This window comes from Austrofundulus limnaeus, unplaced genomic scaffold (genome assembly GCF_001266775.1).
Source record: "Austrofundulus limnaeus strain Quisiro unplaced genomic scaffold, Austrofundulus_limnaeus-1.0 Scaffold19, whole genome shotgun sequence".
Taxonomy (NCBI): domain Eukaryota; kingdom Metazoa; phylum Chordata; class Actinopteri; order Cyprinodontiformes; family Rivulidae; genus Austrofundulus; species Austrofundulus limnaeus.
Window position 1 is genome coordinate 3,090,960 of NW_013952421.1, and position 16,580 is coordinate 3,107,539.

Sequence of the window (16,580 nt, forward strand, 5' to 3'; positions counted from 1 at the left end):
CTCATGAATGATTCATGCAAAATTAAAGACAACTTTAGGGATACTAAATAGTGAAGTCATATTGTAGTCCAAAAACTGACTTTTTATTTTACCAGAAAAAAAAAGTAGGACAATTTACATTCCACAGGTGTCGTCGTCACCATATCTGTTACAAACAAAGAGCACAGATTGTGTTAACTTTCCACCAGTGGATTGTGGTAATATTGTGACGCTCGTCGAAACTCATCTTTTTAGGTTGACTTTGTGGGTAAAGCAGCTTCTGTTTCCTTGGGCTGTGCTTTTGGATTGCAGTGTTTCCTGTTCAGGAATCCACATTCCTGTTGCAGCTGGTTTCCAGTGTTATGTCGAGATTAGTTTCTGTGTAGCAAACCGCTAAACTGATTTGTTCGGAAATGCTGAAGGACGTCTATATGTGAAAACAGAAATACAGTGTGTTTGTGTGTTTCTGCATCAAAGGGGGCTTTGTTGCAGCAGGGACACAGATACGATGGTCGGCATTAGTCTCAATAGCTTTAGAACCAGCTTGTAAGAGCTTTAAAAAGCCAGTTGCAAGCTGTAACTTCTGAGTATATTCTTTGCCATTGAATGTGATGCATTGTGATTAGCAGCAAGAGGTATTATGATGTAGTTTCTTTCTCATGTAATTTATTTTTATGTTAAATGTCGTTTTTATGACAAAAAAATCCCAATCTGTAGTTCAAAAAAAAGTTCTTTTATACAGTTTTGTTACATAGTTTTATGATATTTTCTTTTAAAGTATCCATCCATCCATCCATTTTCTGTACACGCTTCTTCCTTTTCAGGGTCGCGTGGGTCACTGGTGCCCATTTCCAGCAGTCACAGTGCGAGGGGCAGGGTACACCCTGGACAGGTCGCAAGTCCATCACAGCTTTTAAAGTATTGACCCAAAAAACAAATGTCGCCTTGTCATTTTGCTTGCTGAACTTTTAAGGTTTTGTCTAATCCTGTGTGAACTCCACAAAATGACATGAACAGGCAGATTTCACAGATTGTCTTCAGCCTATGCYCTGGATCCCAATATAATTAGCAGTAAAACCGTTAGAATCAGTAAGACTGTGAAGTACAAAAAGTCAAACTGGTTTCCCTCTCCCCGACCCAGTCTGGAGCGCCAAGAGTCAGTCGCCACGACAGAGGCACGGTTAAGGATGGAAGGTGTTGAACTTAAGGAAGAGTGGCAAGATGAAGACTTTCCACGGTATCGTCAAACACACGGACATCAGAAACATCACTTTGTGTCACGTGTTTTGTGTTGTTAAAGCCAGTATTATTTCTGATGAATCRTTAGGCCTCTCCCAGAGGAAGAGGAGCTGGAAGACAAGCTTTTCGCTGGAACCTCTGAAGAGACAGACCCTGGTAATTAAAACACAATATCATGTTGTAGATTTCTACAAAACCTTTAAAATTTTAATATCATAGTATATTTTCATCTTAATCTTGAATCTTACATGAGCTCATGTTAGGAATGATTGTTYATTCTTGTTTGCACATTCTGACATTTAGGTGAGAACTCAACACTGTGAGTTGGATCAGTCATTATGTTAAGATTGTTTTGTCCTGAGCAAATAATAAAGGGGGAAACAATGAAAAGATGTTTAATGTGTAACGGTGCTCTTACTGAACCTWTAAGTTTGCTAAACATTTTTGCATACGCAAACAGCATGTATGTTTAGGCTTCTTTCAGGGCCAGGCCTCTGATGAAAATGASATCTGTGATCTCAAAGGRATTTGTCTAGGCAAATAAAGGTTAAATACAAATAAAAATATAGTGGTATCATTGACAAAAAAAAGGTAAACTCACCATTATTCTTTGCTCTCTATCTTAGGCTATGCAGTGAATCAAGGCAAGAGGACTAAGAAAAAACTTTTAGCTCCAGACATCAGCCTAACACTGGACCGTAGTGAAGGTTCTGTTCTCTCTGATGAGTTGGAGGAAAGCACAGAACTGGACCTCGATGGAATAGACACACCGTCTGACAACAGTAATGAGTTTGAATGGGAAGGTAAGGGATTGTTGTCCTGGGACAATTCTGCTTTAACACTAACTGCAGCATTCAATCCCCTTTGTTTTTTTGGCAACACAACATATTAAAACATTCATTTATAGTAGTGTCCCAATGCCCCGATACTCAGAACCAATWTCAATACWGGGTTTGRTACTCTATTAAATGTGTTACAGTTTACATTTCCAGTGAAAGTTGTTAATTCCATGTTTAAAAAATTTTTCAAAAACTCTTACTCTGTTTACATTGGTTCTTACATCGATAGAGGTTTTCTTGTACAGGTTTGCTCTGGCAGCTTACTGCCTCAACTATTGTTAAATGTGCTTTGTTGTTTTTGTGTTTTCTSTTTGCCACCTCTTCCTCTTTTTGACTTGGAAGATATGTTTCCCATGTCTGCCTGGAAACAGGCTGCAGGCCAGCAACAGGTTTCTCTCTTTCGTGTGGTAAGGGCTCCTGGGCGAGATTCTTCCATATATTTATTTATTTATTTTCTCACAAAACACAAGTCAATCAGTTCCTGTTGTCCTAATCATGTGTTCAATTGTTCAAACAAATGCCTCCCCCTCCATGTTTTACTCACTTTCATTTTCACTTTGCTTCAGCATTTTTCCCCTTTTTTCAAATTTGCCTTTGTATGAGGAAAAGATAGCACCTTATTATCCTAAAATTAGCTTTTTAATGATTATACTGTATGTTTTTTAATACTTTATATTGCAAAGTAAACTACTCTAGTCTTGCAATTGCTCAGCATGGTCAAGAAAAAAGAGGGACAACAGGGCAACATAATTTATCCCATATTTTATTGAATGATGTTTAGATTTATCTGTAGATACTCAAGAAATGAGGAGTTGGTATTTGAAAAGCAGTGGGATTTTAGAAAATAAATTATCTTGTATTCAGCATTGTCCTCAAAACTATCCAAAAGTGTCAGTGTGATTCGCTTTCTCTTTTTTGATTCTGCTCGTGCATGCTTTTAAATACGTGATGATTTCAGTACTTTATTTGATGCAGCTTAAAATTTGTAAAAGATGCACAGAAATTACTGGGGATCTCTTGAATGATGTATTGCTGTGAATGGAAATGCTTGACACACCTTTGAAAATGTTTACAGTATATTATGAAACAACAGGTTTACATTGCAGAAGTTTTTTTTCCTTTCTGCAACAAATAAATAAATAAATAAAAATGGGAAATTGAAGTGGAGACATAATCACTGATGTTTAATTGGAGGAAAAAACCATGCGGTCAAGATGCAAAATAATTAAACCAATAAATTTGGTGCACTTGAATGAAAAGTGAATATATGATCATAAAATTTTCTTTTTTAAAAACTTGATCAGTTTTAGATCACACCTAAGTACTGTGATAATAAAGCTTGTTGGCTTTATATTCCTTAGATGATCTTCCTAAACCGAAACCCACGGAACTGCTACGGAAAGACGTGGAGACAGTTCAGGAATATTCAGCATCAGAGGAGCGAGAAGAGGGGCGACGGTGGAGGCTCTTCCGAGTTGGAGACCAGGATCACAAAGTTGATATGAAGGCTATTGAACCCTACAAGAAAGTTATCAGCCATGGCGGTAAGTGCAACAAAGTTGTTTATTTTTTCCATTTATGAGGTAAACATGATGTATATTTCTGTTTTTATACAGGATATACAGCAATGGGAACAGTTCCATTAATCTCTGCTTGGAGTGGAACTAGCTTCACTTTTAGCGGATTAGCTTTTTTGCTAACTTTGGAGCAGAGGTCTTCAACCCTGTTCCTCGTGACCCACTTTCCTGCATGTTTTAGCTGTTTCCCTGCTTTAACACACCTATCTGAAGATGCTAAACTTTTTTTTTAATTTAAAAAAATGAAAATGCTAAACTTGATGACATTCTGAGTAGGTAATTTATTTATTTGAATCAGGTGTGCCGAAGCAAATAAACAGCTAAAACATGCAGAACATAGGGTCACAAGGAACAGGGTTGAAGATCACTGCGTTAGTGGACAGATTAGCTTCAGCTAAATTAGTTCAGCTAATGCTAATGTTAAGACCATTAAAAATGTGTACAACTTCTGTTTTTATGCTGTTTATCTTGAATTCAGTAATCACTATCCGCTCTTACAAGCAATGCTGGATGTGTCAGACACCACATGTGCAGCATGTAGCATCTTTAGCAGCTAGACTTTCGACCTAAGATTGTCAAAAAGCAAAACAATAATATCTAACAATATTAAAATAATGAATAAAAAATTGACTGCCTATAAAGTATGGTAGAGAAAGTATTTGCCATTTGTTTGACTAACTTCGAACAGTATTTATAAATATACAAACTCGATCAAAGAAGTACTTTTATTCTGAAAGGGTTAAACTGGAATTATCATAAGTTAGACAGAGCTATAACTGGTTTGGATTGGCCAGTTTGCCACAARTGACCCCACCCACCTTCAAATTAAACCAATAGAAAATTAACAACATGCTTGTGTCAGTCCCACCAGTCGTTATAGTGGTTAGCATTAGCTTCTGCTAAATATAGCCAACACATTTAGCCGTTTATAGAGTTACCAGTGCTAAGATTCCTTGTGGTTAATGAAGATAACYTTTTKGTTAATTGTGCCCACCACTGATGATAGTTTTGCACTGAAAGGGGAGAAACATTTAGATGCTCATAACTTTTTTTTTAATGTTTGTATTCTTCTCTCCAGGTTACTATGGAGATGGTTTAAATGCCATAATTGTATTTGCTGTGTGCTTTATGCCTGAGAGCGGTCAGCCAAATTACAGATACATCATGGACAATTTATTCAAGTGAGTCTTTGAACTGTTTGCCCTTTGAGCATTCGTTTTAGAGCCAACGCTAACGAGGGCTTCCTGTTTCAGGTATGTGATCGGCACCCTGGAACTACTGGTCGCTGAGAATTATATGATTGTTTATTTAAACGGAGCGACTTCTCGGAAGAAGATGCCAACCGTCGGCTGGCTCAGAAAGTGCTATCAGCAGATTGACAGGAGGTGAGTYAAAACCACAACTCCCAAAACAAGTACAGTTTTTTCACTTAAGCTCTTTGAGGTTTTTAATCACCTTTTAATGAAATTGTTTATTTCCTTCACATTCTTTTTGCACAGGTTACGGAAGAACCTAAAATCACTGATAATTGTGCACCCTTCTTGGTTTATTCGCACCCTCTTGGCACTGACAAAACCTTTCATAAGGTATCTAAAATGTTTAAAGCTTTTCAATAATGATACACGCAGTAACTTTATTTTTCTTTTGATAATAATTAGGTCTTCCTGTTATTTTTACAGCTCCAAATTTAGTCAGAAAATCAAGTATGTGTACAGCTTGACAGACCTTGCAGAACTTGTTCCAATGGAGTATGTTTCCATACCCGATTGTATCAAACAGTAAGTATGCCGGTAACATCAGCTGTGTTTTTAAATCGCTGTATGACTGTATTGATGGGAAGAACTCTGTGAGCTGAAGTCACAGCCTGAGCTGTGTCCTCTGCTTGCATCTGAGGGAATTTCAATTCTTTGGTCTTGTAAAAATATTTTTCCACATTGATTGTCTTTCTCAGCAGCCAGTTAACTGTAACCACTTATAGTGTTTGTGATCAGTTTTTTTTTTAAAATAATTTACACTCCGTAAAAGCAAAGTTAGGAGTCAAGTTAAAAAAATCCTGAAGTTTCGTAATTATAGTGTAGTGGTCCTAAATTCTCATTCTCATGGGTTTATATCCTKCATGTTTTAGAGGTTTCTCTGCTCCAACAAACCTGATTCAATGAYTGAATTACCTCTTCAAGTTCTGCAGAGGCCTGCTAATCACCCATTCATTAAAAACAGCTGTGCTGGTCAGTGAAACCATTAAAACACGCACTATTCTAGAGAAATGACAATCGATAATGAGCAAATACTGCAAAACCTTTCAGTTGTAGATAATCACAATAGACTTAAGGAAAGAAGGAGAAAGCATCAAACATCCAACCGCTCTGCAGACCTTCTCACAAAAATACATCACGACCCAGTAAATCTCAGGAAGATGTTCTGCTTGKTTTTGATTTGTTTTTCTTGTTGGCTGTGGAGTTTTTCTCTGCTTAAACCCRTTTTCCTGCCCTCTCCGTCTTAAGGTTTGATGCTGAAAAAAATAGGAAAAGCCATGACAGGTATATGCACTTTCACTAAGGTTCAAGCTGTGCATCTTTGCATTTTATTAAAAACTAACAATGAAATGATTAGTTGRCTTACAGAAATTCACCAAGTCACCTATGGTAAATGAATTTAAGTTGAGTCATTTCCTGCTAGTTAACGGCTAAAATGAGCAACTTAATAATGTTTGTTTCCCAATTGATTTAGGATTTAAATTCCAAATAATCTGTTTGTTTACTAAAATAGGTGACTTGGTGTTTTAATCAGCTATATTTTTGTCTGAGCCATGTTTTATAACTCAAAACGATCAGACACATTTTAAACCTTTAGATTTCATGTTTGGGTCTTTCTTCCTGGTGATGTTAGCCGTCACCCAGCTTAGAATCAACGAGTTAAAATAGTTTAGAGGAAGCTGATTGTGTAAGTCCTCACGCTTACTTTCCCGCAAATGTAACAGCTTTAGAGTTTAATGAGCCTGATCTTTAAATTATTTGTGTTTGTAAACGGCTGCTAACCTAAAGGAAGCAGCTTGTCCTTGTCACAGTGGCGTGTGTGTTTGTGTGTGGTTGCATTGTTGCACATTAACCACGTCCTCAGTAACTGACCTTCACCGAACACTCGGCTTGCTCACTCTCACATCTCTTTGCACGACTCTCTGCACACCCGCTCCCCACAGATGTTTGGTAACTGCCAGAGACCGTTTGTCAGCTTTGCACATGCACGCAGAAGCATGCTGATTTTAGATAAAACAGTTTATTCACTTGAAGAATGATGATTGTAATTGACCTAAGAGTTGCCTTTTCAAGTAATATCTGATGTCTTATCATATAATAGGAACAAACTCCAGAACAGAAGTCTTAAAGCTGTACACACTCAGACACTTCTATAAGTTATTTCCAGTGTTGCAAGTTGCAGATAATGAAATCAGATTTTAAAGGGAACAAATAGTTTAAAAAAATCGTCAAGGTGTTGACCTTTTTTCTGTTTTCATTGTGTACAGAAAACTTGTCCTCCCTAAAGAATACATTTAGTCAACTTTTGTGAGGATGCTGATCACATTTCAGGATGTTTGTGGCCAGTGTARTAAACTGATCTGACAGGTGCCATCCCATGACTTTTAACTGTCTGCAGAATCGACCAGGATATGCACCGGAAAGTGGAGACGGTTGCTGCTGCTGTTCCGGAGTGAAGCGCTCCCCCTCCCCGCCTCCTCCTGCACGATGACGAGGAGATTGTCTCAAACACGTGTCGCCCGTATGTTTCTGCTCTGTTTGATGTGACAGAAAATTGCTGCATCAGGAAAGTGCCTTTTTTGAATCAATGCTGTCTGTTACATTATCAAACTCTTTTTTTGTCTTTTTGTCGAGCAGTTTAATCCTTCAGCATTTTGTCCACATGCTGTTTCAAATCTTTGTATAAAATGTCAGACTGGGCTCATTGATGCACCATTTTTACTGTTGTATGTACACTTTATTTAACGCACTCTGTTACAAGTGGTTGATGCATGTTCTGCCCTATTGCGTTTAAATATATATTTATATTCAAAAGGTGACAATGGAGAGAAATTAATATATTTTTATGGTCTGATTTTTAAACTACGTCTTAGTTCTCTGACTCACTGCGTGGCATTTTTATGGAAAATTTTGACAGCACTTTTTTTCACTGTTTATTGCCAATTTGTTGTTAAAAATCAGAATTTGTTGGGAAAAAAGATTTTATTTTTCTTTTGCCCTTCATGAATTTGCCTGCTTATTGAGTTTGTAAAAGCAGTCTGAAACAATTAGTCCAAAATATATTGTCATTCTTTCTTTCCAGTAAAGCTATGAATCAGCACTTTGGCTTTGTTATTTTTGACAACTTGTATTATTTTAAAAATTATGAATAAACGTTAGGTTCTGTTATTCAGATACATTGAACTCAACATTTTAAACTTTTATTTAAGCAAAATCTATTCATTTATTTCTTATAGATTTGCATCAAGCTCTGAAATGCAATATTGATTCTATACACCTGATGGCGATGTCGTCCACTTCAGGATCAAACTTATTTGCAAACAGCTGGTGTTGTTTAAGGACGGGAGGTCGCCAGATCCATACACACAAACTCTTCTATACGTCCCTGTGCAGTGGTAGTAGGGGTCTCCTGCTAAAAAGGACCACATCACCACTCTGACAAGAGCGATCATATCTGACACATCGTACAAGGAGTTGGCAGGCACGAACAAAGGAACAGAAGGAATCCTCTGTAGGGTGGCCCAGAAGTTTTCATCAGGGACAAAAATGTCTTTCCGCTCTGTAAATTCCTGCACATCTTTGTTCCTGCCCTCTATCAGATGTTTCACAAAGACCCTTGCGAACACAAARTACTTCCTTGGAATACGGGGACGTTGATGAGCGGTGGACTCTTCTTCTTCTTCATTTTGTTTTGATGGGAAAGTCGCTCCCACAGGTGTTAATCAGATATTTCCACTGGACAGAAGAGTTCAGCAGATCCATACAGTTCAAATGTGCCTGGACTCTGGACCAAACAGCCTATGTGACATTTTCTAATTTACTGGCTATGAATACATTGGGAAAGCAGGACACTATAGACTTCACAGCCCAGTGAAAATCCACAGGAGATTTCTGATCCACATGTTGGCAGTAAATGCTCTGAGGAGTGTAAATGGATCGCAGGAGTCGCTCAAACATCTCGATCTTCTCATGGATCACCATAGAGAGGGAAGTTTTTCTCCTCCTCACTCAGAGGTTCTGTAAAGAATCCCCTCTTCTCAATGTAAGCTGGACAGTCCTTTGTGGCGWTGATGTAAAAGTCCTCAAAGTCTTTTTCTTCTGGGTGCTAGAAGAGCTTCTAGGTCGTTTTTCAAGCAGCCAGGCCGATCTTCAGAGAACTGTGWGGATATTTGATGTTTGAAAAAAGTGACACTCTCAAATCTAGTGTACCAAAAAACTGAAAAAAAAAAAAACCATCCCCAAAAAGACAAGTAGGACAAAGCTCATCAGTGTTTTTGTCCTCAGAAAGTCTGCGCAAGACATCTTCCTTGCTTGATATTGCTAGTGCTGTTGTGGCTGCAGCTTAATGTTTGTGAGAGAGGCAGCAGCACTCGATCCTATTAAGAGAAGTGAATCACTCATATTTAGAGGTGTGTCAAACTGACAGGAGGGTCTTCTGTGTGACTTCCTGTAAGCTTTGACTCAGCCCAGATCATTTGTTTATATATTTAGACTACTGAACAATAGGATGTTTGTCTACATTTAAAACCTCACTAATAACTCATTTCTTAGTCAAAGTTTATGTTTGCATTTCCCCTCATTCTCATCTGCTTGCCTATTTCAACTAATTTTTTTGCCATTTGTTTTACAAGACATCCTTTAGTGTTTTTGAAAGACATTTGAAATAAATTTATTACTATTATTTCAAATACAATGATTTGCAACAGAGCAGTTAAGATCTTGGACAGGAAGCCCATCATCATTGTCATTTTCTTTAAAAACTTAACATGATGAATTTTGAAAACTTTGTTAAATTTTTTAACTTAGAACTTGTTATTAAATGTTTGAATGGACAGGCTCCTCAAGTGCTTAGTGAGCTTTTGGTTCCTCTTAGGTCTACAGGCTCATTARCTCGTGGAGCAAACAGTGGGAACTGTRAAGTTCCTTTTTTTAAAACGGCAATGGGTCAAACAGCTTTTTCTRCTAGAGAGATTTACATGTGGAATTCCCTACCTATGTCCTGATGCATCTCAGTAATCCAGGTAAAAAATCAAAAAGAAAAAAATTGTATAGGTCTTCTGGACGGGTTCTTCTTTAATGAAACGTTTCGTCTCTCTTCCAAGAGACTTCTTCAGTCTGAGAGTTTTTTTTAATTCCCTACCTACTGATTTAAAACTGGTCTGACTGGAACCATTTTAGTTTAGAACTTCCTRAAGGAAAACCAGTCATAAATAATTGAACTGTCGCTTTTTAATGATTTGTTTTTAAGTTGGTTTTATGAGTTTAGTGAGCTTTAAAATTGTGATGTTTTTATTAACTGTATTTTTATGCTTTTAGTTCATGTTGCTAAAAGCCCATCTAGGGACGGGCATTGCAAATTAGCTCTGGCTATAAATGTTGTAGTGTATTATTCATACTTGACACTTGTCCCTATTCAAATAAACAATAAATAAAATTTAAAGCTTTAAATCAATTTCAAAAGTTTTTTTTTATTTTAACGATTTACAATAAACCATGCTGACAGTTCAGACCTGTTCTTAGTTTAACAAAAAGTTTTTTCTAAAAAAAAATACATTTATACAAATACAGTATAAGCAGTTTTTTATTGCGCACACATTTTTCAAACAGTGCAGTCATTTATCAGTCACTTTTCTAAACATGGCCACCTTCACTCACACCTTTATTAAACAGTGTGTAATATACAAATGTGCTCCCACTTTTTCCTCTTAGAGAAAGTCATTTCTCACTTGCTTATCTAAACACATTCATTATTGCTCACACCTTCATCTAATAGTGTATATTTGGCATATACAGGCACTTTGTAGAATAAAAATGGATAACWCAGTCTTAAACAATTTTAAGAATACCAAAACAAAATTGTCAGAAACTCAGGAGTCATGTCAGTATTTTAACAAGAGAGGTGAACAGATGACTCAGGAAACCAGAATAAAATATATTTTATTAAACTTCCAGGAGAGGATCTGGTCCAATGGCTGTGGAGGTGAAGGCAGAGAGTAAGTCCAGGAACAGGAAGATGCTTACTGGAATGTTTCGCAGGGATGAGGCTGAGCAGCAGGTAGGACCCGTTTTTCAGGGAGGCAGGAATCCGGATGAGAGATCCAGATCTTTGGGCCCAGGGGAGTACATTTACAAGTGAGGATATTGGAACCCAGGTGAGTACATTTACAGGTGATTTCCCAGGAGCAGATGAGGAGGGATCCAGGAGTTCAGGTAAGTGTGGACAGATGTGTCGATCACAGGATGCCAAGGGAACCAGGTAAGTGCAAACACTTCAGGAAACAGGACCCCAGCGCGGTCTTCAAGGGACCACAGGGAAAAGACTGAAGATAGTCACACAAAGAGATGAATAACTTTCAGGGCTTATAAGGCTGAGTTTCACCTGAAACTCCTCAGACTGAAGAAGTCTCTTGGAGGAGAGACGAAACGTTTCACTAAAGAAGAACCCATCTAGAGGATCTACTTATTTTTTCTTTTTGATTTTAACTTTCAGGTACATAATGTTTATCAGAGGCCAGAATCAGACCCAGTAGGAGGTGCTTTGATGCAGCGAGGAACAGAAGACTGGAGGAGCGTTATATAAAGCAGTGCTAATGAGGGGCGAGGCAGGCTGCAGCTGTGAGCAATCAGCCATTGCCCATGTGAGGGTAGTGACTGATTGGCAGATTGCTAATAAAATATCATTTTCTGTTTGTCTAAACATCACCTAAGCGACATTTTCTGTCAGCTTCCATTATGAACATGAATACTTCTTCTTTAATTGAGCGCTAAGCGTAAAATAAAATGTTAAAAAATGTCTTCAGCACATGTTCATTATTTAGAGCATTTTCTCAGTATAAAATCTTAGAAAGAAAACCCACTTTTTTGTTACTTAGCTAACTGTTCTTACATTTAGCTGATATTTACTAAATGTTTAAAAAACATGTAAATATAAAATCATAAATCTTAATGTAGAAGTTAAATTGTAAAAGTTTTGGCTAAATATTTTTTGGAATGGGAGGCAGCCTTTGCCGTTGGCACTTGGCTCGTCATCACCCTGCGACAAAAGCAACTGCTAACGCCTCCCTACAAGACATCAAAGTTGCAGCTGCAGCCTGTACACGAACTGCACTTCAAACTGCTGGACCACAGGTGCCATCCACATTTTGAATTTAAATTTTAAATACCATCTTCAATAGCGCTAGCAGCGTTAGCCGTTGCTTTTGTCACAGGATGATGATGTCATAACGAGCCGTGAGCTAAATAACAATAAAATGTTGGTGGATTTTTTTACTTGATTATTACACTGTGAGCTAAATAAAACGTGACATTTTTTAAACATATTATGTTACACTTGGCACCCTACAGTTTTTAGTACACTTTGATGTGAATGCATCTAAGACTGATCGAGACTCGTGTTTTCATCCGTGTTTCTGTCCGCATCTGTGTCCTGCTCGTGGATGAAGCTGTAACGTCGGTACACTGATCCGCCCCTGGATGTGTACACCACATCGACTTCATCCCCGCTGTCTGGCTCCGGCACACCATGGGGCATGTTGAGGCTGCCGCTGCCGCTCAGTCTCTCGTAGCTCCGGTTCCAGCAAAGCCTCCTTCTGGCGTGGGCTTTGATCAAGGCAAACACAGCCAGGCCCAGCCCCGCTGCCAGCAGCAGGGCAATGGGCAAGGCAGCTGAGGTGTGCTTCAAAGCTGTGGAGGACACATTCATGTCTGCCTCCTCCTCCTYATCTCCAGACCTGGGCTGGGGTATCTCCACACACAGTGCTAAAATAATAATAAAAAAATAATGTTTTTAGTAAAGTTCTATCTAAAAAAAAGTTGCTTTTGAAATGTAGCATCTCTACCTGAGCGGCTGTCACAAACACAGCAATCGGTGTAATTCTCTGCGTTCTGACAGCAGCGAGCACAACGGTTCTCAACGGCATGGAGAGCAAAATCTCTGTGACAAAGCAGACACTGGTCGGGYCTTGGTCCGGTGCAGTGCCTGCAGGAGCTGTCACAGGGCTCGCAGGTTTCCTACAAATGAACAGTGGCACGCATCATTACATTGTACATACAGAAGGGAGAAGAAAGAGAGCTTCATTTACTGCCTGTGAAAAACAAAAAACAAGGATCATTTAATACATGCTTAATTACCTTTGAGTTTTCTTTTATTATTACCCACCAATGTGTTCCTCACATGGAAATCATTTCAAATTTATATATCTCTTCTTAATTAATCTATTTTTCTATAAAAGTGTAAGAAAATATTCTTACACTGAAATATTGCAATATTTCATTCCCTGATATTGTATAAATTCTAAAAAGCCCTGTATCAATTTGTATTTAAGGCTTAAAATGTAAACTTYCATGCCAGAAGTTCTACATTTGGCTCTCCACTCCTGAGGAGCCTGAGAGTAGAATCCTTGCTCAAATTCTTTGGAGAAAAAAATGGCAATATATCGAGATATATCATATTGTGACCCATGTCGTGATGCGTATCATATTACCAAATTCTTGCCAATACACAGAACTGTTGTTCTGCAACTGTTCTTTGTGCAAAATACATAACAAAAAAAATTGAATGTCGATTAGTGTCAAAACAAACCTAAACTGTAGATTAAATATGAAAGTAACAAGCCACCATGTTTGATGGAAGGAAGAGTTTCCTTCTGAGGAAGCATTTTAGGTTTTTAGGTTGATTTGGATGACATTWCCAGACCTATAATTTCACATTTAACTTATTCCTAGAAGTTCACTTGCTAATTAATTGTCTTCTCCCAGTTAAAAAAAAAGTTCCATTTTATCAATGACTGACAAAGTCAATGATTTCTCATCTGAATTCTAGGGATGTTATTTTTAAAAAGCAGAATACTCCAAAGGGTTTATGTCCACAGATGAATAAAAGCACACCTCATGAGAAAAGTACCGCCCCTCCTCACATCKTGGGTAGCAGATGTTGTCCTTCAGTGTGCTACCCCAGTCGCACGTCACACATCCTTGAGGTGAAGAGTCTGTAAACACGGATGAATACGCATGATCTGACAGCATTTCCAAAACTCCAAACTAAATGTCAAATGTTGACGCTTAAACAATACAGCCTAATAATCAGTAGAAGAGGAACAAACAGAAAAAAAAAAAAAGAGAGAGAGACATATATTTTCTACCTGTGCACGTCTGACAGCTGGTATGGCACTGTTTGCACATTTCATCAACCTGAAAGAAGCGGTGTGGGCAGCGCTCCACACACAGCTTGGTTCCCTGCAGCTCCAGGAGAGGAGGAGGACAAGCTCTGCAGAACTCTGGACCCGGTCCTGAACACACCTCACAGGACTTATCGCATTTCTTACAGTGAAAACCCTCTCTGTAATACCTGAAGAAACACGTAAAATGATCAATCATTTTAGCCTTATCTCACCAAAAAATTCTTTATTCATTATGCTACACACAGTGTACAGTGTAAAATAACAAAGTACAAATACTGTATTTAAGTAGAAAATTTCAATCAATTTTTTAGCTGTACTTTACTTGAGTGGATGGATGGATGGATGGATGGATGGATGGATGGATGGATGGATGGATGGATGGATGGATGGATGGATTGACTTAAGTGCATTTTATATCAGAAATTTACTTTTGATACTTAAGTACAGTAAATACCAGATACTTTACTCAAGTAATATTCTTGGAAAACACTTGAACTTTTACCAAAGTAATTTATAGTAAGATACTCATACTTTCACTCAAGTATTGCTTTGCAGTACTTTATACAACACTGACAGTATATAACTGAGAATTACAGTTTTGAAAAAGCTCAGCAGTAAAGTAAAAGTTCTGTAAGACGCTGATGKTTTTTTTTTTACCCGGTGGGACAGTGGATGACACAGAGCTGAAAGAGTCGCAGGTACCCCGGAGAACACGTCAGGCAGTCTCGAGGTGACGGCCCGGTGCAAGTGGAGCAGACATGGTCGCAGGGCAAACAGAACCCCAGCTGCTGTCCATCAGCTTCCTGTCTGGTGGTGTATGAACCAGCAGGACATTCAGTCACACAGGAGCTGTCTGGAAGATACACACAAATTTACTTCACATACCATTTCAGCTCACAAATTTGCCTAACTTACTACTTTTTTCTTGCGTCGTCAGATCTTGACTTGCGCACTGTACTTTTAATTTATTTAGTTAAGCGTCAGCAGTTTAAACCACAGTTTTTGACTACTTTCAAAATAAAATGTTTTAGCACCTCTTTGGTTTTCCAAGTTGCTATGTTTCTAAAACAATGACCAAAACCAAAGTGGAGCTATTTGGCTAAAAGACACACGAACCATATTTAGTGGTAACCAAGCACAGCACATCAACACAACCTCCACATGAACTGTGAGACACGGTAGTGGAGGGGTTATGGTTGGGGCTTGTTTTGGAACCTCAAGAAGCACCTTGCAGAGATGACGATGAACTCCTTAAATATTCTAGAGCAAAGGTCTTCAATGATGGAGTTGTAGAGGCATTGTACTGAAGATGGGTTGTGAATTTTTTTTCTTTTTCAAAGTTGTCTTTAAACACACAAAACCATGAATCCAACATGTAGGGGATTTATAAATAGTGGCAAGATGTTCAGTGGCAGTGTGTTAAAAGTACACAAAGAGAAGATCAAATTGTCATTGAAAATTAAATTACATCTTCTCCTTCATATTCTTCTTTCTCTTTGTCACCATTTTATGGCTCCACTGCTTCTGTTAGATAAAATGTTTCATGATCAGAAGGAGACATAATCTTTCTTGGTGTAACAGTTCATCAAGTGGTACGCTCTCCTTGGCCAACATGAAAAGGAATTATCAAAAGGAATGTTGTTGTTTGTTGTCCGACATGCAAATTCCAGAGGTGTATGAGGTTTCATGAACTGCCTCGACACAAATGTTTCTAACACAGGGCTGCACAGCTCTGTGTTACACTTTGTGTCTTGCAATTACAATAAACACACTCCATTCTGCAAAGTGCCTTATCCTTTGGATCACGTATTTCTGTTTTCGTTAAATATTTCTGCAACACAAACTATTTCATTTATTCTTAGTTTTTCACTCACTACATTTTAAATTTTGCCAAACACTAGCATCAATTTTGTTGAATAAAAACATAAAAAAGGACCAAACATATTGTGCTAGTTCTAAGTTTATATTTCTAGCTAAAACCACTAAGTTTCAAACATCAAGGAACATTTCTAAATAAACACCAGACTTAATACCTCAAATATTCATTCAATATAAGGACTAATACGAGCAAGACAACTGGTGATAACCACCTTTCTGTTCATTTTGGCATGTACACCTAAACATGTACTCACTGTGAAGGTATCTGGGGATGGTGCAGGTCAGACAGTCACTGTTGTCTGGCCCGTTACAGGAGTGACAGGACTGGTGACAGCTCACGCAGCTGAACTGGTCATGATGTAAGAAGGTTCTCAGTGGGCAAGCTGTGTCGCCCGTCACGCCGCACAGCAGCGTGTTTGGATCCAGCACAAGCCCCTTCTCACATTGGGTGCACTGGTTTGGATCAGGGCCAGTGCAGCTCAGACAGGTCTGGTGGCACTCTGAAGGAAATAAAATGTCACTGAAGTGTTTTATCACTCCATTTACCAAAAAGGGTGCATGTATGCATGCATATATGTATGTATGTATGTATGTATGTATGTATGTATGTATGTATGTATGTATGTATGTATGTAT

At 38.2% G+C, this 16,580-nt stretch overlaps 3 protein-coding genes across 7 annotated transcripts in view; 1 reads left to right on the forward strand and 2 right to left on the reverse strand.

Moving 5' to 3' along the window:
- Nucleotides 1-7,987, forward strand: part of bnip2 (BCL2 interacting protein 2) — a 10,194-nt gene extending 2,207 nt beyond the window's left edge. For 3 of the 5 annotated variants that reach the window (XM_014003606.1, XM_014003609.1, XM_014003610.1), the window contains exons 2-11: nt 1,121-1,216; nt 1,307-1,374; nt 1,845-2,021; nt 3,419-3,601; nt 4,713-4,815; nt 4,888-5,019; nt 5,134-5,220; nt 5,314-5,412; nt 6,136-6,171; nt 7,286-7,987. In XM_014003606.1, coding sequence (XP_013859060.1) covers nt 1,121-1,216; nt 1,307-1,374; nt 1,845-2,021; nt 3,419-3,601; nt 4,713-4,815; nt 4,888-5,019; nt 5,134-5,220; nt 5,314-5,412; nt 6,136-6,171; nt 7,286-7,343 — 1,039 coding nt within the window. In that variant the 3' untranslated portion in view covers nt 7,344-7,987. The remainder of the gene's footprint in view (nt 1-1,120; nt 1,217-1,306; nt 1,375-1,844; nt 2,022-3,418; nt 3,602-4,712; nt 4,816-4,887; nt 5,020-5,133; nt 5,221-5,313; nt 5,413-6,135; nt 6,172-7,285) is intronic. The other 2 variants (XM_014003607.1, XM_014003608.1) reach the window with 2 other exon arrangements.
- On the reverse strand, nt 7,637-9,895 carry LOC106514263 (beta-1,3-galactosyl-O-glycosyl-glycoprotein beta-1,6-N-acetylglucosaminyltransferase 3). Its single transcript, XM_074559732.1, is given in 5 exon segments — nt 7,637-8,231; nt 8,234-8,577; nt 8,579-8,872; nt 8,874-8,985; nt 9,880-9,895. Coding segments are annotated over 5 exon segments (867 nt in total). The 3' UTR covers nt 7,637-8,130.
- A 440-nt stretch (nt 9,896-10,335) lies between these two features.
- Nucleotides 10,336-16,580, reverse strand: part of LOC106514370 (proprotein convertase subtilisin/kexin type 5) — a 19,073-nt gene continuing 12,828 nt past the window's right edge. Inside the window, exons 11-16 of the mRNA XM_014003605.1 lie at nt 16,199-16,444; nt 14,724-14,919; nt 14,028-14,233; nt 13,774-13,874; nt 12,726-12,897; nt 10,336-12,645 (exon numbers count right to left, since the gene is read on the reverse strand). Coding sequence (XP_013859059.1) covers nt 12,260-12,645; nt 12,726-12,897; nt 13,774-13,874; nt 14,028-14,233; nt 14,724-14,919; nt 16,199-16,444 — 1,307 coding nt within the window. The 3' untranslated portion in view covers nt 10,336-12,259. The remainder of the gene's footprint in view (nt 12,646-12,725; nt 12,898-13,773; nt 13,875-14,027; nt 14,234-14,723; nt 14,920-16,198; nt 16,445-16,580) is intronic.